We start from the raw sequence: 24,609 nt of genomic DNA, 5'->3' as shown, positions 1-24,609 counted from the left end.
CTGCACGGGGCTCTACACACTTGACTGCTGTGGTGAATCTGCCCTCTGAGATGAGCAGTTCAGATCTGCAACATTTAGTATGATGACATGCAAAGTCCTTTGGACTGCATCTAGAATAGTAGACTATGAAGTTTCTGAGCCTTTGCTTTCAACTAGACATTAATTCCAGTTGGATCTTGTTATCCACTTCTTCCTGCTCCTCCTTCCAGTTTTCACGCCTTATTTCCCTTTTTCTTTCTGCACGAAGAAGGTGTGGTGATTATCTTGGAAAGCACCACTTGTTACCAGACTTTGGGCTCTGGCTGAGGTGCCTCAGCAAGTACTGACACCTGTCATGAGCTTTAACTCTGCTTAAACTCTGCCTTTCTCAGCAGTGTCAAATCTTGTGGTCCATACCGCAATCTTTTCTGTTCCTAAGCTTAAGATCAAGTTATAAAAAAAGACAGTAAAGCTTAATCCATCTTGAAATGTGAAACAAAATTTCTTGTCTTAAATTACTCAGGCAGCCTGAGACTTTTTCATCAACTTTGTGTTGAACAATAATTACTGCAAGCACTTACTTATTTTATTTGGCTTATTATCCAGTAGGACTTTACCAGAGTGATCCCTATACCAGATAAACCAAGAAGTAAAAATGTTTATTTTGAGCAAAAATGGTGCTTCATATGAGAGATGCTGGTTTATTTACAAAAGTTTTCTTTAAGGATAATTGTAACTCAATATTGTTCTGTAAAGATTCCTGCCCAAACTGTGAATATCTAGCATTTCTGAACAGCAAGTTACATCTGAAAAACAGATTCGACTGTGGTTAAGGTCAGAAAAGAGAATATAAAAATAGCAGTTTCTATGTGTTTGGTCATGTCTGCTTATTTTTCCAACCAAAATAAAGTTTTCCAAACTTTTTCACTCATGTAGGCAGTCCAGAGCAAATATATCTTTGGTAAAATGTGCAGTATCTCTTTTCTTTTTAGATAACTTGTACAGAAATGTTATGCTACTTTCCTGATACAGAGCTACACTAATTTGAAAGCCAGGTTATCAGAGAAAGTTTGCAAAGCTGCCAAAAAAAATAGAAAAAAAATATAATCAAAAAACCCAACAACCCAAAAATCCCCACTCTCAGGTAAGCCCCAAAACCAAAGAAATAGAGAAAGAGATTTATAGGTCAAAAAACATGCCCTCAAATTCAGAAAACATAATACTCTTGCATAAAACCTACTACTTTTGAATATTGTATTTTAATTTTTTTTTACTCTATGTGCAGACTGAAACTGAACATGGAATTTTTTCTGCAGCTTTCCTTCATATTGAATATTCATTTCAAGCTAAAATTTGATTGAAATGAACTGAACTTTTATGCTTCAGTTGTAAAATACATGGGGCAAGAAGACAGAGAAAAAGAATCATACTACACTTTCCAGTATATGATGCGGAACCAAAAAGCATTTTCATTTCACAGATCCAGATGCAAATCTTTGCCTTGACTGCCTACAAATAGAACATCAGAATATAGAATCTGTAGGATCTTTCCCTTGCTAATGCACCTTCTAGCCCTGGCTCTCTAGGCTGTGTGCCCTGGTTTCCTCTGAAGAGAGATATATATGGCCTATATAAAAGGCAGAGGTGTCCTCCAGCAACTCCCCAAAACTGGACAAATGGAGAAATAGGACTATGGAGTTGCACCTGCCCAGCACAACATATGCAGCCAAAGAAGGTTATGATGAGCACGCGAGCTCTCCTACCGAACTGAGACACATCATGAATAATCCACAAGATTATGTATTAATAATAAGAATCTATATAGCAAAATATTTCCTCCATTAAGGAGCACCCTAGTCCTCAAGAGACACAACAGCAATCTTCCTAAAATTTAGGGGGAATCTGAATACAGGCCAAATATTCCCCTCAGGGAAGTCAGTGGTAAAAAAATCTACTTGACTTTAATGGCTCATGATTCTGTGCTCTGCAAAAAAGGTCACTCGGCACATGCATGGACAACAAGTTGAATACATCTGGTTAACAGAATGTGGCTATTTTGGGCTCAGCATGGTGATATGATTATTTTTGTTGTTTTTTGTTTATACTTATGTCTATCTTTGGCAGGGAGAAAAGCAGAAAACAAAACCTGAGGTATCCATGTTCTACTGGTTGCAGTGGACAAAGATTCCACACAAGATTGTTGACCAGTGGAATACAAGTTTCTCTGTTTCTCAGATTGTACATCTCCAAGAAATTCCTGAAAATTAACTTATATTCTTGGGAGAAAAACAAGCCCTGCAAAAAAAAAATCAACTGAAACCCCTAGAAATAATGCTCATTCTGCAATAGAAAACACTTTTTTCACACAAATGTGTTTTTCCTGTAATGCCAAATGCTCAAAATATTTTCTTAACAGGCTCTCTCTCTCAACTTGCTTTTGTCCCTTATCTTTCCTTTAGGAAGGCAGTAATTCCGAAATAGAAATTTTATCTTTTGCCACTGGGCACCAACTGGGTAAAAAATCCCACTCATATATGCTGGGAATACTTGATTAAAAGTCACTTGTGTATTGGGAAACAACCTGTTTTTTAAGAAAAGCTGTTTCACTCAAAGGTGCTAATCATCAATATGGGCAAAGGAGTCTGGGGTGGGAAGGAGACACATTTTTCTAGCTCACACAGCATGGGGCCACTTGTAGGTCTCTGGTTTATTTGTGGAAAATGGACTGAAACAGTTTCCGCTGTTGTCACACACTCCTGCCGTAGATGGTAGGTGGGTGCATGGGAGAATGGAAGAGTTTAAATTAAAGCAAAACTTTTCCTCGAGTGTTTATTTTCGAACACTTGCATGTCACAGAGGCCGGTCTCATGACTTTAAACAAAACCCAATGTCATTGCTTCCATGAGGTTAAAATGAAGTGCAAGAGAAGAATTACAATGACTTTGCCTGCAACAGAAGGAAGATCAGGCATCACTCTGGACTGAAGCTTGTCTCCATGGAGTGATGCCAGCAGCTGATACTTGACCTTTAAATTCCCCAGAGTTGCCACAATTTTGGGGAAGTGGCATTTGTCAGATGAACAAAGAGGGTGATGGAAAGGCCAGGCTGGTGGCTGGGGGCAGCCATGGGCAGGTGGGAGGAAAGGTGTTTCCTTACAGTGAAATTGTCTATAGGGTGGGAGAATTCCAGTGAAATGTCTATGGATGGAGGTGCTGCTTGGGAATGAGGCCAAGGGGCAAGTGCAGACAGTGGGACGTTGTGAAGAGAAATGTCTGCAGGGAAGGAGAGGTCTGTTCTGGCTGCAGGTGAGATGGCATTGGGGGCTGTGGGGGAACCGTGCAGCAAGAGACATCAGCCCGGGGGCAAGAGTTGAGGGACCCGGCCCGGCCCGGCTGCTCCTCACGAGCCTCTGAAGGATGGAGGGAGAGAGGCGGGGGGAAAAGGAGGGAGGGAGCGGGTGATGAGGCGGTGGAAGCCCTCTCCCCGGGCTGGTTGAGGGGCGGGAGGGAGGGGAGGCAGCTCCTGAGGAGGGGAGGAGAAGAAGAGGCAGAGAGGGGATGTTGTTAAACAGTTTCTTACCGTAAGAGGGAGTTGGGACCCAGATCTTTCCAGTTAATCACACAACAAACTTAGATCATCGCAATAAAAAGCTCGGCTCACTCTGCCTCCTCGAGTGACCGGCGGTGCACGGGGTCCTTCCGAGGAGCCATCTCCCCTTCTCCTCCCCGCCAGCCGCCGGGGGGGCCGCCAGCACCATGCGGGCCACCCACCTCCTGCCAGCCTTGCTGCTCCACCAGCTGCTGCTGCTGCCCACCGCCATCCCCGCAGCAGGTCAGTTCTTCTATCACTTCGCTAGCGACCCCCGTCCGCCTCGCAGCCGCAGCACGTCCCCCGTCCCCCGCTCCGCCGCGGCAGGGAGGGTGCTAGGGCGGCGCGCCGGGCGCAGCCCGCAGGTCGCAGCCCGCAGGTCGCAGCCCGCAGGTGGGGCTGGCAGGGAGCCCCCGCCGCCTGAATCGCCTCGCTCTGCGCGGCCGGGAGCGGGGGCAGCGCCGGTGCCGCCCCGCGCCTCCCGCGCCCGCGGAGCCGAGCGCAGCGCAGCGCGCGGAGGTCGGGACGAGCCGCGCTCCGGCCGCGCAGCCCCGCGGGAGGCGGGTCCCGTCCCGGGGCTGCGGAGGGGCCGCTGCTCCCCGTGCGTGAGTGGGACACGGGGCTCGCTCGGGACGGGCGACCTGGAGCCCGGGAGAGAGGGGAAGGAAACCGCATCATTGCCAAGAGGTGCTCCCCGCCGTTATCAGGACACGACCGTGTATCCTTATTTTCCAACGGTAGAATAAATGTTAAATAACAGAAGTTGACAAGGAATACCCAAAGCACGGGATAGTGCTGAACGGCACTGTGCTTGCTGAAGTTCAACAGCATGAACGTGCTAATTCCAGACTGAAATACTTGAAATTTCATTAGATGTTCCCGCTGAAATCCGGGAGGTGGAGGGGGGGCAAGGAACAAACAATAAGTAATCAAGTGCTGGATGCTCTTTAGTTGAATTTCTTTCCTGAAGTGTCCCCCCTGGACTGGATATCTGAAGAGCCAGCTCTGTGCTTTCTATTGGCCCTCTGGGAAGACGTTTAAGGAAAAAAGTTTGTAAAGGTTTCTACAAACCTTTCCTTCCTTCCGGCAACATTGTTAGGGTCAGACCTTTGCACAGACAGAAACAAAGGACAGGCACAATTCAGGGAAAGCATCTGCCAGGAGCGGGCAAAGCAAGCACAGGGAACTGTGGCAGCTGGGTTCTGGGGCAATATCTGAGGGCATCAGGCAGTGAGTGCATGGCAAGGAACGCTGATGGCTTCCAAGATGTAACTATGTTTTCTAGTTAAAAAAAATAAAAATTGAAATGGAATTTCAAAGTGGAATATTTTGTGATCTGAGTGGGCAAGTCAAAAACAGACTGGCAGCATCACGTGCAGTAAAACCTGTTGTTTTCCCCTTGCAAGCAAGAGTGTGGTTCTGTAGGATGCTGAACAATCTCATTACAGCTTCTCTGCTCAGTCTGCTCACTGAGGATATTTTTTTCACAGGCATTCTTTAGCAGGTGACACGGAGATACAGCTACTATAATACTATACTTTTTTGAACTCCTTTTCCATGTACATTGGAATTTCCATTTTTTGGACATGCAGCTTCTCAGAAAAGTGATGAATAGAGCTGGTTAGGAATTTTCTGAGAAAATGTTTTGGGTTTCTTTTACTGGAAAATGCTGATACATCGAAACTTTTCACAAAAATAATTCCTGTTAAAGAGAAACTTTCTTTGGTTTGTTTCCTTCAAATCAAATGACAGAGAAATATGCAGCAGGAGACATTGCCAATATCTTGTGGTAACCTGATGTTGAGAAACCTTCACCTGTGACAGAAACTCATCAACTGATGGGTTAGTTAGAAAAGAAAAACCAAAATAAATACTGCAGACACAGCCACACACACACACTTAATTCCATGGGCCAAAGGTACACAAGTGGTCTATAGCCAAGCTCATAAGAAGCTAGGTCATGCTTTGCTCTCCTGGTAAGTCAGGGTGCTTTTCTTGAATGAGAGAAAGTCCTTGTTGTCCCTGGCTGTAGGGTCTTAGTTCTGGTCTGTAGTTTACCAAGTTCAATGATCTATCTAATATTCCAATGGGAGAGACTGAGAGACACTTTCTCAGCTGCCTTTATCAGTGGGCTGATGAATAGGGTTGTCCCCCAACCAATGGACTTTCCAGTTTAGGAGTGAATGGTTCACCTTGATGAGGAGAAAAATTAGATTTATAAAAGAGTTTTTCAGAGCAGAACTTGTTTTCTGACCAGCTCTCATGGTGACAGTTTCTTGACAACCCTGCCTTTCTCAATTTTCCTCCCCCACCTGCCTTAATAATAATTAATCCTGCTGTTTGCCTTATTGGGAAGAAAGATGACTCTTATCACATGCTTCCATTTTGCTTACCTTGTTTTTAAAAATACATGATCTTCAACAAAAAGGTCTAGATATTTACACTGTAAGCAAGGTAAAGTTGTGCTACTTCTTTCTGAAAATGTAAATTTCTGGATCATTTCTGAAAATGATTGCTTTCTAAACATACATGTTATCTTTCTATGGGATGTTGAATTCTTTTTACTGGGATGCTTTTAAGAAAGATTAGGATTTGCCTACATATGATTACTTTTAGATATGAAAAGCAAGCTAAATGATGAAAACAGAATTAAAACATAAGTCTTTTGCTAATGCATGTCCATACTTCTAGTGCTGTTCTATCAAATCTGATTTCAAATGGACCTAATGATGAATATAGTTTTTTCTGTGAATGGACATTCTGGGTTTGTAATCCCATGCCCTAAATTCTTGTGCTAAGACAATGTCCTGTGTAACAGAAATTGCTGACTAATACATTTGGGTTATATTAATGGGTAAAGAAAAAGGAGGGTGAAGAAAACACAAGAATTTTAAATGTCAGCAAGCTGTCTATGCTATCAGTTTCTGAGTTTCTTTTTTAATATATAAAAGATAAGACAGTGATTGATGAAAGATAAATGTGCATGGTTCCTATAGACTGCTTGCCTAGTCATTATCAATATCCTGTAAGTCTCTGTCACTTGCAAAAAGAAATTAATCTGTAGCTAATAACTTTATCAAGGAGTTTTCTTTCTTGTACAGATATTCTTATTATTCAGTATTCTTGGGAAGTATCTCTTTAGTAATGTTCATCTAGTGAAACTAAAAATGATTTTTTAATCAAAGCAACAAGTAGATTGGCATGTTGCAGAAGAGTGAATGTTAAAGATTTATTTAAATTAAAGATACATTTTTCTATGAGAGGACTGCCAGCCAAGTGTGTTTATTTAAATTTATTTAAAGCACTTTCTGTAGCTTGGATGATCTGAAGAAGTTGCTAATGAAGATGTGGGAGTTGCACTGAGTTCCTATATATAATTATCGCTTAAAGAAAAATAAAATCAAATCCCACAGCCATAATCAATTTATGAATGTTGTGTATTCCAGTGGTGTGCATAGCTAAGTATATTTTAAAAAATTAATGTGATTTATACTTTCCCATCCCAGCTGTAGATAATCATTATACTATATACTGTCAACAAAGTGAAATGATACTGTGCCAGTTGGACGAGTGTATTCCTTCTGTTTAATGGAATCCTTTTGGTGCTCAGTGCCAGGGGCTGCTTGTTTTGCTCTCACATGTAATACAGCACTTACCCTGCTTAGCAGATTTTCTGTTTCTATTAATGCCATTTTCATAAGCAACATAGCAGGAGAATATAGAGTTGAAAGACATGAGATTAAAATGTTGCGTAAAACTCTGGAAAATTGACCACTGAAGTCAAGGAAAGGAAAGCCTCTTATTGGAGGAGCTCATCTGTCATTATTGTAATACTTCAACTGAGGCCAGGGTTGGAAGGGAAATGTGCAGTCTCCCTTAGAGAGCAAAATATCTCCCTTTTGGATCTTTATGCTGAATATTAGTTTGCCACTTAAGCATTTCAAACTTTTCCAAGGAGGTTTGAAACCAGGATAACTGGGCCTCTTTTTTAGTAAAAGTGTGGTGTGGAGAAAAAAACTTTGCCCTAAATGTTGTACTGGATGAGTGTTGGAATTTCACTTTGTCCTCATCAGCATTGAGGTGGGGTGGAATGGCAGACACTGGAAGGAAGCACAGAGGTGAGAATGGATTGCTCATGGAGGTGAGAAAGGACTGATCTCCATGCTTACTTGGGAAACATGGATAGTAGGACAACAGCCATAATGCAAGCAAAATTTGAACCTTGCAGTGAGGAAAGAATGGTAGCTACGAAGAACTGGGAAGGGGTGAGGATATCTTCACTGTTACCCCATCTTTTCCTGTAGTTTCTTGTTGCAGTGTCCTCACAGGGTTGTAAATCTGTTCCAGAATGTGGCTAGTACCTACACACAAAGCAGCACTGAAGCAAAGCAGAGCTGGGAACGTGCTCCAGATTAGTCAAATGTGTTGGCAAAATCTAGCTGTAGTTTTCAGTGGCTTGTGGGCCTCCACCCATGGGCTGTCTGATGAGCCCAGCCATGCCTGGCAGCCCTCGGTGCTGCTGGACCAGCTGGGGACTGGCTGCTCCCTCTGTCCCTCCTCAGCTCCAGCTTTTCCTATGACTCGCTGCCTTGGCCAGCGGCACTATTTTTATGTATACAACATGCAGCAAGGCTCCCACCACTCCTCACATGGGCTGTTTTGCTGCCCTCAGCCATCTGTCATTCTTTGTTTGGCCCAACTCCCTGCCCTGCCTACTTGTACTTTTCTCCTTAGCCCTTGCTCCATGCCCGGAAATCCAGTTGGCTGGGGCACCATCACGAAGGAAGGGCACAACATGCTGGGTGCCTTGAAGGAGACACCAAGTGCTTGTAAAGATTGTGGAATGTAATGGGAAATGATGGGGATTTAGTACTTGTGCACAATGCATAAGAAGACAAATCTTACAAGGGAAAATCCTCTCAGTAATTTAGCCAGAGGTTAGATACAGTAAGTCAGAGTACAAACTGCAGCCCATTTGTTTCTGCCAGTGGGTCTCGGCATCCTGCTGAGCAGATAACCTTTTCTTGGAAGGAAAAGAGCTGTCCATTTGCAGCTACCATCCAATTTTAGAATATACTATCAGTTGTTAGCATTATCCTTAGCTCCTTGAGCTTTCATGCTGACTATAAGAGTGGGTTCCAAAGGCAGGACTTAGCATAAACATGAAGTTGGGTTCCCAGTTACATGGCAGTCTTTGCAGTTGCTAATAAGGGGGTGTGGGAGTGTGTGTGTGAGTGGTAATGTGAAGCCAAAAAGAAATATCTTTTTGCATTTCCTGAATCTGCTCAACAACTAGACTGAGAGCCAATGTAGAAATAAGGAAATCATTATCTATTATATATAGATATTATATGGATAGTTATATATATTTCAAACTACTTTCTAAAAATTGTATGTTTTTTCCCCATGAGGCTCTTGTGCCAAGAAAATAAATTTCAGAAGTTAAAATATTCACATCATCCTCCAGGTACTTCTGCGAAACTGTTTAGTTTTCACAAACTAGAGATTCCTCCTTGGACAGCTGGTTTTATTTTGGTGCCTTGCCATCTACACAGCTGACTGCAGATTTTATGGGTATGGTTGGTAAACTTCTTTTACGCCAAATTATTTTCTTACATAAATAACTGCATTAAACTTAATCTGGCATCTTAAGCCTATCCAGTCTACATAGTTGTTTTCTTGGGCACGACTCAGATTGTTCCAGTTTCTCATTATGTTGGCCTGCCTTTCTTCCTTTTTTTTTTCTTCTTTACTCCCCAAACGAGAAGTCATTTGGAAAAGGTGCTCACTTTTTGCATTCTAGCCAGGATTCTGGACATTTCTGATACTGAAACAGGCAGAAGGAAAAGTCAGAGTAAATGAAAGTAAGTTAAAAGTGTTGAGCATTAACTCTTTTTGTCAGAGTGACTCTGTTATGACTTAAGAGCCAAAATTGCCTTGAATGTATTTTTTGAAAACGGTGCTTTCTAATTGTTCACACAGATACCAACACTGTGATGACGCTATTAATGATCTTAGTATCAACATTCATCTTTTACATCCTTTCTTTTATTTCTGTGACCACACTGTTAACTTGAGCATGTTGTATCCAAAAGCATTTAGTAACATCTACTTTCACCATCTGGTGAAGATTGGTTTTGGCTGTTTTTTCTTTTTTCTTGATGAAACCAGTATATTTATGCTATCATACCGAGACACACACTAGAATGCAGTTTACCCCTGATGTTTTATATCCTTTAAAAAGCATTGTCTTGGAAATACATTATTGAATATAATTAAAAGTATCCCTTCTATCATATTTTATGATAAACACCTCACTGTATTTCCATACAAATTTTCAACCCATATATGACGAGAACTGTTGATTTGTTTCAAACCCTACTTATTGTTTTTTTTTCTTGTTACACAAGTTTTGCCAAATGCTATTTTATGCATATAAACATACTTTGTTTTTAATTTTCATATTAAATTGTCAATGTTTATACTGAGATAAGCATTCTGCTTTGATATATCTGACACTGTGGTAATACATTGTTTTGCAGATTCTTGCTTTGCCCATTTTTTTCCTATTCAGATACATACATATGAATATAAGTTACCATGCATTTTTTTGTCAAGTATGGTGTCATTTGTTTAATGATAAAATGTTTTATATGCTTATTGTGTCGAACTGTGCTTTCCTACATTTATTTCAGGTGCGTTTAGGGTTGGGAATTTTTTCATTTTTTTCATTTTTTTTCTTTATTTTCTTTTTTTGCTTCTATTTTTTTTTATTGAAGGTCTTTCATATGATGGTAGATTTCTGATTTCCCACCCCCTGCTCCTAGGTTTTAAATCAGATGTAATTCTTCTCTCATAATTTTTTTTTTTTTTCCTAGCTTATTGGGAAAATCCAGTTTACTTTAGCTTACAGTGATGATTGTTTGCAAAATTAAATTAATAGCTAATCTCATTTTAGCTTTCTGACCTGGTTATCAATTATAACACAAATAATTCAATCTCTAATTAGTCCATCTGTTAACTGCTCAAAGTCAAGTGACTTAATTTCATTACAAACATGATACAAAATGCTAAAAGAGATACAAAATGCTAGCTGATACTAAAGAAAGAACATATGTCTGTTTTATATTTCTGAAATAATTGTGACACTATATATGACCATTTTTCTTCATTGGAATTTATTTTGAGTCTTCAGCTTCTCTGTGCTTCCTGCACAGCATGCGGACAATTTCCCGCTTTTACATTTTTCTCCTCGTGCCATATTATTTTGTATTTCATTCTTGATTTGGAAGGACTGCAGTTGATTCCTGCAGTTCTATGGCAGCATCTGCTAGCCTAAGGAATTCAGGTATCTTCATTTTCTTGATTTGTTTTATTTTCCCATAGGTTTAGTTTATCCCTGACATCTGACAAACAAAAAACAGTGATTCTGTTACATGAGTGTTCAAATTCTTTTAAAAACTGGAAGTTATAAAAGGTCTTTTTTCCACCCATGCTATGAAGACCTGTATCCAGTCTATTTTTATAAGCAGATGTGATAACAAGAAAAATATAAATTCATTACCCCACACAGTTGAAAGTCTAGCTCAACAAAGCAAATAACTACATAGTAAAATACTCAAGTTCTGAAGTCTAAACAAACAGAAAAGGGACATAAAACTCAATCAAAAACCACCAAGTTTTCATTAAGAATCTAAATTTAAACATAAACATTTAATTTAAATGTATTTATCTTCCCATTTGGAAAACCTGGTGTTTTGTTGGTTTTGCTCTGTATAACAAAGTGGGATGCAAAATTAAAAAGAAACAAAAGGAATAAGCTTTCTTCCATTACCAGGAGACTCCAAGATGTGTTTCTTTAAGAAAGTACTAACTTTTACATATACTAGGGAGAAATTTGGAAACCATGGAAGCTGACATGCTGAACGCATCACAACTGGTATTTAATAAAAGATTTGTAGAATGTGTAACAAGTCCACAGAAGTAGAGATTCTTCTAGGGGAGGCAGCCAGTATGCTCCAATTGTGCTCCATAAGACCATAACTTTGAAGCCTAAAATATACATCTGTATTAGAAACAGCTGGAGTGATGGAGGAAGGAGAAAGGGATTATCAATGAAGTAGATAAAGTCAGGTAATCTCCTTGTAAATTTTTGCTGTAGATAACACAAGTAATGTTTTGTACTCATTAAAATGGACAAAGGTGATCTTTGGGCCTTATGACTCCCTGTATGCTGTTTTGATTACCACAGCAATGGTATTCTATTTGTTGTATTAGGTTTTTTACTACTAAATAGATAATGCACAACCGAATACATTTTGTGATCAGACTAAGACCTGAGGGTGTGAAATGTGACTTGCTTAGGCGTTTGAACTCTAAATAACCTGAAACTAGATTTGTACTGAATTTCTTGACTCTCATATAGCTCAGTATCAGACCAATTGTATTCTGCGAGGTGTAAATTTTAATTTGAGATATGGAACATAATCAGGTAGTTTCAGAACTGAGTGATGTGGCGGTTTGGGAACCCAAAGCCCTTTTTGGTGTGGGACACAGGCCAGAAGAGAAAAAATAAGCTATTTTGCTGTAATTTTTCTATCAGCCCAGTGGTTAGAGAATATCTGGAGAGAAAGAGAGATCAAAATATAAACACCTTTGCTGATTCAAACCTGTTTTTCTTGTTAATCAAAAAAGTGTCTTTCTGTGATATTGCATGCTGTGGCATCTATTGCTTTCAGTTCTCTGTGTTACTAGTTCTGTTTTGTATAAATATAATTAAAATTAATATTAAGTAGGTTCTAGAATACAGGCACTGCAACTTACGGGTGAGTTTTCTTACGAAAATGCTGCACAATGACAATTTATCTCTGGTTATTGAGATCATTTGACATGGACTGGAACTGTTCCAAGGAAAGGTATTTTTGGAGATCTTTTCCTCCTGGTGCGCTATAGTTTGAGCAGTCTCTGTCAGTGATTCTTATCTGAGAAGATTGTACAGAAACTTCATTTGAAAATGCAGTAAGGGAATGGAAAGGTGAGTTCTTGTAGCTCCAAGGTAAATGTCTTTCCCTGTGAGGTACCTTTGTTCTTAAGTAAATATTTAAAGCCTTTTGTGAAAATGAGGAACTCCAGCAGCCAGACTGGAAATCCCAAATGAGGTTATGGAGCACTTGTCCAATGCTGCATCCTACTAGAGCAAATGTGTCAGTGCCCATTTCCTTGGGCATTGACTGAGCTCTTCTGTTTTCTTTTCAACTTCATATTAAGAAATAGAAAAAGGCACCACCCTCACCTTTTTGAGGATTTTTTTTTTTTTTTAAGTTGACTCAAGGAATATTTTTAGTTAGTGGTTGTTTCTGTTGAAGAAAAAATGTTGGTTCATATTTGACTGGATTCCTTTGTGTTTGAATCAGCTACTATTATTTTCAAATTTAAGTGGAATGTCAGACTTCCTTGGTAATATGATATGAAACTACAGGAAACATCAGAGGACATGGCCCACAAAATGGGCAGAAGTCCTGATTAATCAAAGTTTAAAAAATTGAAATGAATGGCAATCACAAATTAGTTGCATTAATTATAGCATACTGCATGCTAACCTTTAATGTGGAGCACGCCTAAGGCTCTATTTGAGTAAATATTGTATTGATAAAGGCACCTAATTTGACACAAAAAGAATATTATTTTTATATATTTTGTTGTGAGAATTATAAAAGTAGTGCTTTGCATTATTCTGATATTTCTAACAGTCACACCACAGATGCACTTGGCCCTTTGCCTTTTGGATTATAGGCAAGACATAGAATGTTGTTGTTTGAAAGCTAAAGTAAATCAGGCTGTTATGAATTGCTAAATGCAAGATCAAACCCATAATCCTCTTTGGACAACTGCTAGGAAAAGAAGGAGAAAAAAAAACCAGAACTCTCTACCATATTTTTCAGGCAGAACAGAATTTCTTAATTTTTAAAATCATATTCTTGCATGCTGGCTGGTGAGTTTCAAAAGCTGTTATCATTGAGAATTAAGAAGTGACACTTATCAGTAGATGGGAAATGCTAGTATCAGGAACGGAAAGAAAATACTTTGATATTTTTGTCCAGATTCTTATTACCACTTGACATAAAAGTCTTGGCTGAGACAATGTAAAACTAACAAGTATGTCTTGGAAGATAATAGATTGAGAAATACACCACAAAAGCTTTATAGAAGATTTGTTTTTCTGTGGTTGAATTAAGGGGTAAATGCAATCCTTTTTGCAGCCCTTTGGCTCTATCACAGGTACAGCAAAAAATAAAGCAGCTTCAGTGTAGACACAACTGTTTCCAGTAACAGGATGCTGATCCTTAAGATGACAATGTCCTCATAACATCTCCCTTAGCAGTGATTCATTTTGGGTGCATGTGCACTGCACAAATAGAAGGCTGGAAATGAAGAGAGCTGATATGAGTTCATAACACAACACCAAAAGTATTAGCATTTGATTTTTTAATCAAAAGCATCTTCATATAAGAATATTATATTTAAAGGTAAATATTTTTTTTTTCTTTAAATGTTTGTGATTGGGATTAAAATTTTGAGCTGTTAGATGCTGAGGAGTAGAACAGCTTACTTTCGTCAGTTCAAAAGAAAGAGAAGAGGATGGGGGAAGATTGTTTTACAGGGATGTTACAGCAGAGATATTTTACTCCTTTATTTTTCTCTTTTTTTTAAATCTGAAGCTTTATGAGATCTAATTTAAATGTCTCTGTTATATTTCTAGGTGTCTTAGGGATAACTCACCACTGAGAGGTGTGGTTTAGCTGAATCCAGTGAAAATGTGAACTCAGTGATCAGGATGGAAGTTCTGCAAAGGGAACACCCCTAAGCCCTCTTTGGGTTTTCAGTATGTGGAGCTGTCAGTAACTCCCCCAGAGCCTCGGTTATTGCAATTTAGTTATTCTGAGCTTCTGCAGAGTGCACCAAGCAAAACTTTACTGGCCTGAGTGCACTCTGCACATGCACAAGGATCTATTCAGATAGATCTAAGCTGAGGTTTTATATATTGGAAAAACTCTGGCAAAATTTAACAAATTGAACCTGAGCATTTGTGTTCTATTATTGTTGCAGAGTCTGTAGAGAAAAAGGAAGGACAGCTGTGAATACAGTTACATGGAAATAAGTTATGGAAAATGCTATTATCTTCTGTGTAAACTAGGGAGGAATTTATTCACCTCACCTTACGTGGATAAGCCATCTAATCCAAAAAGATCATCTGGGATCATAGGAGAAATAGATCCACAGGCAATTTATTCTCCCAATGTTACTCATCTGACAGAACAGGGACAATTACTCTCCAGATGTACAGTATGCCCTCACAGACGATGGAGTAGCCTTCACTGGCAGACTGGTTTTTGTGGAATGCAAAGTAAAAATATAAATAAATATTGGGAAAATTCTGGAATTTTCTTGCAGATATCAAAGACCTTTCCTCTTGAACTTTAGGCAGACATCTCTAGCCAATCTTCTTCACTCCATTTTATATCTCTTCTTCTGGGCTTTTCAATAGGGAACGGAAACCAGATCAATGTGTTCATTTGAGCAGAAAACTTTGCAGAAAACTGCAGACTGTTTCGGTGCTATGGCCTCTGTTCGACCTCATAATCTTTTCTGTGAGTTAACATTTCTAGTACAGTCACATTTAAACTGGACACAGCACTCACACTGAGACTTAATTGGAGCAGCAAGAGGACAAATGATAATTTTGTGTCACTTCTGGAGTCCACTTCTTTTCACAACTTGCCATGAGTTTATCGTTTTAAAAACGAAGTTTTTTTTGCATTCTGCAAGTGGTACTCTTTTTCACTTGAGTTTTCCATGGAAATATTTACAAGATCTCAGATAATTATCAGGCATATTTTGGAGATTCTGAATAAAATTTACGAAGGGTGAGAAACTTTCCTGTTACCCTTTTATGCAAGTCTATTTGAAACTGGTTTTGCTATAATTCCTACTATTTTGGATTCAAAAATGGAAATCACAATCTAAAATAATCAATTCTTCTGCAGTATATACTTATATCATATTTTTGTGAGATTCTCTAAGCTTTAGATACTGAAGATGATATAATTCCTGTGAAATGTTATCCATATCTAATGCCATCTTTAATCTCTGCACTCTTCTTTACAATGTTTTATTCTTGTTTGTTTTTTGTTCTTTGCTTCTTTTTTTTTAGAGGGTAAAGGGAAAAAGAGAAATCCTCTTCATGACTTCAAAAAAACAGGAGAGTTGATGCTCATTAAAGTAAACAAAACACTGGAAGTAAAAACTAAGCTGTTAAATACCACAGAGCAATGCGCAAAGAGATGCAGCAGGAACAAGGGCCTTTCATTCCCTTGCAAGTAAGTTATATATCTGTTTTGTTTATTTTTTTCCCTAAGGAAACCTGTATAGCAGCCTTTGACCAAAGGTCTCTCTGTAATTGTCATCAGTGGTAGCTTGTATCGAGAAAAAAATAAAGATTGTGATTTTTGATTTCAGGGATCTTGCTCTACCTGTCCAGAGAGTGTCAGTCTTTTCTGAGGCTTTGTCTGAGTTGTGTGTCTTCTTAGCTTGCCCAGTCTGTAATCTTTTCCATAACATAGCTGAAAAAATGTACTCATGTTAAGATGTGGATGACTTGGGCCACAATGTAGCGTTCGGTGAACATTTCTGAGATTTTTATGTCTCTTATAAAATGGTTATTGTCACACATCACAGCTGCAGTATTTCAGCACCACTTCAGACCATATTCTGTCTTCATTCCTTGCACATTACTCCCGCTGAAATCAATGAGAACCTCACACATGGAGCACAGATACATGCCCTGCTGAAGGTCACTGGCAAGTGCTGAGAATCCAATACAACGGAATCAAACCTGGGCTGTGGATAGCTATCCTTCAGCATCTGCTGTCTCTTAGAAACACATCATGCAGCTGATTGCTTGTCTGCCTTGTACATATTCTCTACTATTTTTTGAAACAAATCACTATTATTTTTCTGATGTATGAGACTTATATGATCCCCCTGGCCTCTCTTAGTCTAGACCATTAGAAATCAATGAAAGGCCATGAATGCAGAAGAATCTTGGAGAGAGTGGATGACTTCTGTACTGGTGAGTACTGGGCTAAATGTGAGCCTGAACTTGGAAGATAAAAAAGTTTTGACAGTTGGTGCAAATGGACTAGACCAAATGTGACAACAAAAGTTCTTCTTTGGCAGAGAAGGTTCTCAACTGTGATTTAATTCTTCTGTAAGCCTTTAATTCCATTGTTGCAAGATCTCATTCATATCATTCTGTGCTCTGACTATTGATATGTGTAAACAATGAGCAGAGTTAACTTCTTTCAGACAGAAAATATTTTCCAGGCACTAATATTTTTCACATGGTACAAAGCCACTCCTTTCCCTGTTGGCAGAACTTCCGTTGATGTCATTGCCAAGAGGATCAGGTTGTATTCAATACAGCAAGACATCCTTGAGTTCTGATGAGCAGCAACAAGGAGTATTGCAAAATTAAGTATCACAGTGTAAAATAAATTCTGAATAATGCCAAGCAAACAACAATTCTGTATTCTGGCATCAGATTAGGAAAACTTTCTAAAGCTATTTGTAGTTCCTCTGGATGCTATCTTTTGTGTTCTGAAAATAAAAAGCAAGTTAATATACCTGTCAAAGCCATTTTATAATAAAATTAATATAGAATCTCTCTGAATTTTTCAAGTGTTCTCATGTTTTGTAGAATTTTTTTTCATTTGTTAAGTGATACAGTGTCTGATGGATATCTTAAGGAGCAAATTCTCCCTTAATGAGTCAATACAACACAGAGGAGCCATGAGGGACTTTGAGAACACAGCATGAAAAAGTCCTGCTTACAGATAACAGAATGACAATCTGTCGTGCAATTACTTTGCACTGAATATGGAAAAGGATTGCAAATCTGATTACTTGCTCTCTGAATTCCTTTTTTCCCCGGCAGTCTTTTAGCATGGATGGTGCTAAAAACCTGCTTTAGCAGTAGAGGTCTAGGTGATCATGTCTTGCTTGTGCTACCACTATGCAGCAGAGCACATGAGATTTTCTTTTCTGGGATCTCAGAACATTCTTGTGGTTTCACTTTTGGCCCCATATGAGTCTTGTTGTAGTGTGAACGGTTCTTTGATGCTACTGTAAACACACATTTTACATGTGTTCCCTTTTAAAGGATCCAGTGATTACTAATGTTTCCCTTTTATTCCTAGGATCCCAGTCTTTAACTTCATACCAGCACATGGTTGGTTCTACAAGGTGAAATTTGTTGCCAACTTAAATGAAAATCAATTAGCTTCCTGCCTGCTGTGGGTGCATTCTAAAATAAGAAGCAACACAAAATGACATTTTAAATGCTTAAAATATGAGACATGAAATTTCCTATGTTTATTGACATTTTCATGGCTTGATCCTCATACTCCATATCCATGCAGCAGTTCTCCATCACTTGGGTCACAGCACCAATGTTTTATTTTCTGGATGCAAACTTTATGTAAGAATTAAAAATGGAATTACTTTGTAACATAATTCTGACAATAGCACTGGGAGCAACATCTGGGTCTGTGCTCTGTGAGGTACACAAGTAGGAGCAGGGTTAGGTTTCTTTTTTGCCAGCAAGTGGTAAAGTAGCAGATTTCAGACACTATAGGCTTGTAAAGGTTCAGGCACTCCTTATTTTCTGGGAGGAAAAAAAATTCAGACAACTTTCTTTATTATAAGTTTCTGTATCACCTGCAAGTAAATTTTGAGTTATTTTACTGTTTAATCATTAATCCTTGCTTTAACTCTGGTTTTAACTCTGACACTTTTTTGTTGAAGCTAATGTATGTCACTTTTCAGAACAGATGTTTCCTCTATTCCCTTGCTGTCATGCTTGCACAGATCTTGTTTATTTCCAGCTGAGTTACAAGATTCTTATCTAGACTTGTTTCTTTTTCATAACATTATTCCTAAAATCCTCCATCAAAAAACTCCTTAAATTCACTTACGCTGTGTTTTTGAATTCATAAATCTTTGTTCATCTTTTTCTGCCTTCCCTATCAGTTTTACCAAGCTGCTGCTGCTGCTGCTAAGCTGTTCTATTCCTTTGTTTCACCACCCTTTCAGTCCATTACTCCCACTGTTTTCCTACAGTCATCCTTGCAGTTTTTCCCACTACAATTCCTATGGATGAGAAAAAGGTAATATAGTTACTATTTTATTGGCTATGCAGGTGACTTTTGCAGGTATGTCCCTTCCTCAGCTGCAAAGTTGTCACTGTCTTATCCTCTGTTATCTGCTCGGTGTCTGTATTTACACAGGAAGGGATTTCAGTATAGACAACAGAATTTCAGTACTTGATAAGAAAATCTACAGACTATCTCAGTAACAAGAGAAACAAAAATATTGTTGTGATCGGCAGTATCAGTAGAAGAAAGTCCAAGAATTTGCTCGAACATGTTGACTTTGGAAGTACAAAAACCCTTCAGATTTGGGTCCAAGAAAAGATTGTTAGAAACTTTTATGTGCAGAAGTGGTTGAAGCCAAACTGGAAAGAAACCAAAAGGCAACTGAAAGGCAAAAACTGAAAGAATTGTTTGTAAACAGTGCATTCTGCATTCCCACTTTAGGAGGGAGGAGCGGAAACGAGAATGTAATTGGAAAGGCAGGAAAGGTCAAGGATATTTTTGTGAAGATGGAGTTAGATGGAGTTAGCACTTGGATATGCTCAAATTTGAGAATCAGCCAGAAGAGAACAGAAGGCTGCACAAGGGTAGAGGGATGAAGGTTAACAGGTTGGAAACATTCGGAGTCAACAGAGTAGAGAGAGCAGTTGGATGAAAAATCTGTTTGGTGATGGAAACGATAATGAAGATGATGTTTGAAAGAGAAGACTTAGGAGATTGGATAGGATCTTGTAGTATTTTTAACTGAAGCCAGCAAGATCTCACATGGAAAGCTTGTATGGCAAAATAAATGAAGATCAAGGAGCTTTTTGTTGAGGGATGCAGTGCCGAGGAATATGGCACAGCCAAAGTATGGATGAAGTGTAAGAAATCTGTGTCTTTTGGGTATTATCAAGTAGTGTTAAAATGCCTTCTCAGATCAGAATAAAATATCTCAGGAGGCATGGGATGAGTGACAGAAATGTAGATTTTGTGGTAGGCTAGAGGAAATAAGTGATCTGTTATTTGATTCAAATGAAAAAATTAAGGAAAAAACACCTGTGGAGTTTTTTTCTTCTTTTTTTAAAAATTTCCTTGTTGGAGTAACTGTTGCCCCCTTCCAAGGCGGTCAACTGTGCTTTTCAAATCCTTAAACAGATTTTCCCTATACTTAGAAACTACCCTTCCAAAACTATTTTGGTGAAAAAGGTCTGCATTTTTCATTTCAAGTATTGAAAGAAAGTGGTTTTACTCTTTGGATTTCTGTTTGTCTTTCTTGCCCTCCCCCATATCCAGTCAATTCAGTACAATGCATTATACTCACTCCTAGAAAGCAGTTAAAAATAAGAGGAAAAAAAAGAAGACAAAACCAAGCAAGGACAAACTCTAGGTACACTATCACAGTTTAGTTTATTCATAAAAATAAGAATAATCTTGTTTTCAAACAGCTCTGTTTTTCTAGGCAAGAAACAGATTCCTTGTGCTTGAATTTTCCTCAAACTATCAATGTGAGATACTCAACTATTTCAGAGGCATATTGTAAACATAGCAAAGATGTTCTAGTCTTTGTGTTTTTTTCCCAGAAAGCAGCATAACTGAGGACACAAATGCTGTCTCAGTCACATTTATCTAAGTTTTAAAATAAAGATCTTTAATGACAAGGGAACTCTTAGATTAGTGTGAACAACCAAACTGGTATTTAATGTAATGACCACATCAATTTAATTTCTTTTTTTCTTTGCTCTTGTCAGCACAGTTGTGGGTTTAAATAGTAATTTGGACTGTTTCTCTGACTTTCCCAGTAAAAATAAATCTGATGTCATTGCATGCTCCTTGGCAGGCCATGTGTCATTATTACAAACCACACAGAGATTTTTTTCTCATCCAGATTTTCTTTGCAGGGCCTTTGCTTATGACAGAGTTACAAAACGGTGCCATTGGTTATCCTTCAACAGCTTGACAAATGGTGTGAGAAAGAAGCAAGACCATGCGTTTGATCTGTATGAAAAGAAGGGTAACTGATTTATTTACTGATTTTGTTTTTCCAGCTATGGAGGGGAAAAAAAGCCCTGAGGTCAGTCAGTGATTTTTTGGCTGTAGGAGCATCCCAGGCATGGATGCTTTTATGCGTTTTGAAAACTGCATCCTACAGTTTTATTTATACGTATCCTGAGTTTGCTGTCATGCAAATTTACATACTTGGTCAGTTTTCCAATCTACATATTTGCCTACCATCATACATACTAGTTTGAATTTTGTATTTCAGTTTAGTACTGAGCAGCTCAGTTGTACGAGTTACCATTTATTATTTAATATTGCTCCTATTTACCGCATTAATAGTACGATACTTAAGTCCTCAGACATGGAGTTTTGTTCAGTCAGATACACTGGAAACATTTTCAGGATTTTTTGGGGGTCAGATGGTGATCAATATTTGGGGAGAAAAAAAGAAAGACAGTCATGTATGTCAATAATTAAACCATATTTTGAATAATTAAGGGCTAATAAATGATATTATTTTTATTTGAAAATTAATTATGAGCTTTAATTTTTCATACATTAACCAAATCCATAATTTTCTTCTATTTCAATAGACTATGTCAGAAATTGTATCATTGGAAAAGGAGCAGACTATAAGGGAACAATATCTGTTACCAAAAGTGGTATCCAGTGTCAGGCCTGGAATTCAATGATCCCCCATGAGCACAGGTAAGAGTTCAGGAGCAGAGACAATGGGAATAGTGCCCAGACAGCTTCCATAAAGTATAAGAATTTATGGGAAAACTAACCTTAGACAACAACATCTCTTAGGTATATTCTTGCCTTTCTCCAAGAGATGCCATTCTCCAGATCCCAGAAAATCCTTATCTTCTTGGACTTTCTCCAAAGAGGTCTCTCCTAATGCCCGCCTGTGTGTCTGTATCCCTTCCTTTCCTGCGTTGGGTTTTTTTTTAGATGTTTATATCCTTTTGATCTTTTAGCTACTGGCAGAAACAAAACATGTGCATTGTTTCAGCCCAGGGTCTGGAAGTGTATCACTGTTTTCTAATTGACTCCCAAGGAGTGAGCAATTTGGAAAACCACATTATTAGGAAGCAGGAGATATTAGACCACCTATTTGCTTAGTATATAATATCGTTAGCATATTTTGCATAGTTACTGTCATTTCTCTATTATTTGTAGAATATGTTAAACTCTATGGAGCACTTAGGCCAGGCAACAAATCCATGGAAAAACTGAAGTGACTATTGAAATCCTTCCCATCAGATCACACAAGCAATAACTAAAGACTGAGGGAGCATGTACAGGACTTAACTTCTCAAGTTAGGACCTGGTACAGTGAGAAACTGAGGCCAAACCTACACCTTGAGGGTAAATCTAGTTGAACTCTATTGGCTAAGGAAAAAGAGAAGAAAGTCTGAAGCTAGTAAGAGTAATGGTAAAAACAGATACATCTCCAACAAACGTTCCCAGAAACTAGTAAAAGGACTATGAAGAACTGGTCTACTCTTTAACCACTTCTCTTTCAATGTTTTTGTACTGGCTTTAGCCATGTAGATAATAAAACCTTAAGACACAAACCCAAAGTGTCCTCTCACCCTAAGCTTGCTATCCACATTGCTGCCTTTTGCTCAGGGCTCCCAGTGTCAGCAATTTGTTTAGGAGGAGCCAAACTGGAGATCTCTAGTGAGGAACTGGGCTGTGCACTGCTCAGTCCTGTTCTGACCAAATCAATCCAGTGTGCAAGAGGATATCTTGGAACAACATTAAAAGGCAAAGGATACTTGAGTTCTGTCCTCTTATGATGTGTTACAAAGCTGAGCCTCAGGCTTGGACTTACTGGACTTGACTCTTACAGTATAGACAGCAGTGTCTGCTTTTCTGTTTGGGACCAAACCTGTTCTTAACTGGGAGCATACCATAAGTGCCACCAGACCCCAAAGCAATGACTTATTGAGACTCAACACCTTGAAGTATATACCTTTGTCTTTCAGAAGTGAAAGAATTCTAATTCATTACAACCTAAGCAAAAATGAGCATTTATTCTACATAATATACATGTGACTTTATTTAATTAGAGAAAGGAAAGTGTCTGGATAGCACACATTATCACTAAATTGCATTTTAATATATAACATACACAGTTTTATCACACACACAGTTTTATCCAATACATTTGGACAGCCACTCTTCTACGATGAATTTTATGAGAATGACTCTTCTCCTGCCTTGTGCAATAAGTTTAATTTTTAAAAGGTCACCGGATAAATGAGATGGCTGCATGCTAATTTTGTTTTTCAACATCAGAAAATATGATTTCATCATCAGAGACATGAGGGAGATGGGAAGAAGCAGACAGTAGTGGTGTGTTTGGAACTTATTAGTACAAAAAGAGTTTTTCTCAACGTCTGATTATCACAAAGTGCCATTGGAAAATAAATCCTTTTCTCATATTTAAGGGAGAAACATATTTTAATGATTTTAAAATTATATTTCTAGAAAGAATTGAAATAACTTAAAACTTTAAACTTCTGCTTCAGTCTAGCAAGTCATATTTTTATTTATTTGTATTCCATTAGAACACTGAGACTCCCAGCAAAACCTGGCTTTCTATTATTGTCATCTACATACTAGTACAGATTTTAAGACTCTCAGAGAGTTTTAAATTGATAAATCCCATGTAAAATGGCTCAAAGAGAAATGGTCAAAGAGTAGACCAGTACTTAACAGGCTTTTGGATAATTTCCATGGCTTTTGTGTGGTTGAATCTGTTTTTACCATTACTCTTACTGGCTTCAGTTTTTGGCTTTTTTTTCTTTTTTTCCTTACGTAATGTAGATGAACTAAATCATCAATTTTAGGAGTGGCCCTGTCTTCCATTTCTGGGTAAGTCTTTACTGCAATTCATCTTTTCCTCTCTCAAGAATGTTGCTTCAGTACCTGTTGAAGCCATTTGTATATCTGACCCATCTTGTGTTCCCAGTGCTACTCATTTAGACTTTTTCTTTTTTTAACGTTCTTACAGCATATCTGATGTAATTTGAGATGCCTTTTCACTATATTTTCTAATGAGCAGAAAAGTAAATGAAATATTCTAATATGCACTGACATACAATTTTCACACATCTGCAGGTTGGAATGTCCCATCAGAAATGTTTTCCTGGGGCCCTTTAATTAAAAAAAAGTTTAAGATACTTACATTATAAGACTATAGAGGAAAAACAGAAGCAACAATTTTATAGGCAGCAGGAATGACATAAAAATTAATCTCTTCAAGCACTGAAAATAAAAAAAAATGCTTTTATGTAATGCTTCCACATTGCACTGACTAGAACCACAATGTGATTAACAGAGGTATTTTTCACTTCAGTTAGTTCAAGTATTTCATTAATGGGAATAAAACTTGAATAAAATGTTACATGTCAAAATTTTTTCTTGTTTGTCTCAAAACACTCAAAATAAAATATTAGGTATTTTCAGAATAAAAGGTGCATTATTTGTGATATTTCCACCACAGCTTATATATTGTTTCAAAAAAATTGAACAAATAGTATAAATCTCAAAAATGAAATAAATTAATTAAGTTCAGTTACAAGTTTTATGTGATCTCCTATGTAGTTAGCCCAGTATTTCAATTAACAAAAAAACCTTCATGGACAGATCTCTGAATCTAAGGTGTTTTGTAACTACAGAGATTTAGCTGCTGTTTAATGTAACAGGCAGCGAAATGCCGCTGGATTTGTCTGCAATGTGCAGCCTGAATGTGGTCATGAGCTGTTGAAGTGGCATTGAACAGACCAGCTCTGGGGTTGGGTTCCTTACTATGGGGTTAGCTGTTCCTTATTTTGTGGGG

General features: G+C 38.3%; 1 protein-coding gene across 3 annotated transcripts in view; it reads left to right on the top strand.

Annotated features, from left to right (window-relative positions):
- Nucleotides 1–3,560: 3,560 nt before the first annotated feature.
- Nucleotides 3,561–24,609, top strand: part of HGF (hepatocyte growth factor) — a 54,841-nt gene continuing 33,792 nt past the window's right edge. For 2 of the 3 annotated variants that reach the window (XM_042018472.1, XM_042018471.1), the window contains exons 1-4: nt 3,565–3,810; nt 15,779–15,944; nt 20,657–20,769; nt 21,350–21,464. In XM_042018472.1, the coding sequence (XP_041874406.1) occupies nt 3,735–3,810; nt 15,779–15,944; nt 20,657–20,769; nt 21,350–21,464 (470 nt within the window). In that variant the 5' untranslated portion in view covers nt 3,565–3,734. Of the gene's footprint in view, nt 3,811–15,778; nt 15,945–20,656; nt 20,770–21,349; nt 21,465–24,609 lie in introns of all 3 variants that reach the window. The other variant, XM_042018473.1, reaches the window with a different exon arrangement.

This window comes from Corvus kubaryi, unplaced genomic scaffold, assembly GCF_017639235.1.
Source record: "Corvus kubaryi isolate FWS band 111438036 unplaced genomic scaffold, C.kubaryi_AGA036_p1.0 137, whole genome shotgun sequence".
Classification (NCBI taxonomy): domain Eukaryota; kingdom Metazoa; phylum Chordata; class Aves; order Passeriformes; family Corvidae; genus Corvus; species Corvus kubaryi.
The sequence above is the reverse complement of the archived record's forward strand: the minus strand, read 5'-3'. Positions and strand labels throughout refer to the sequence as shown.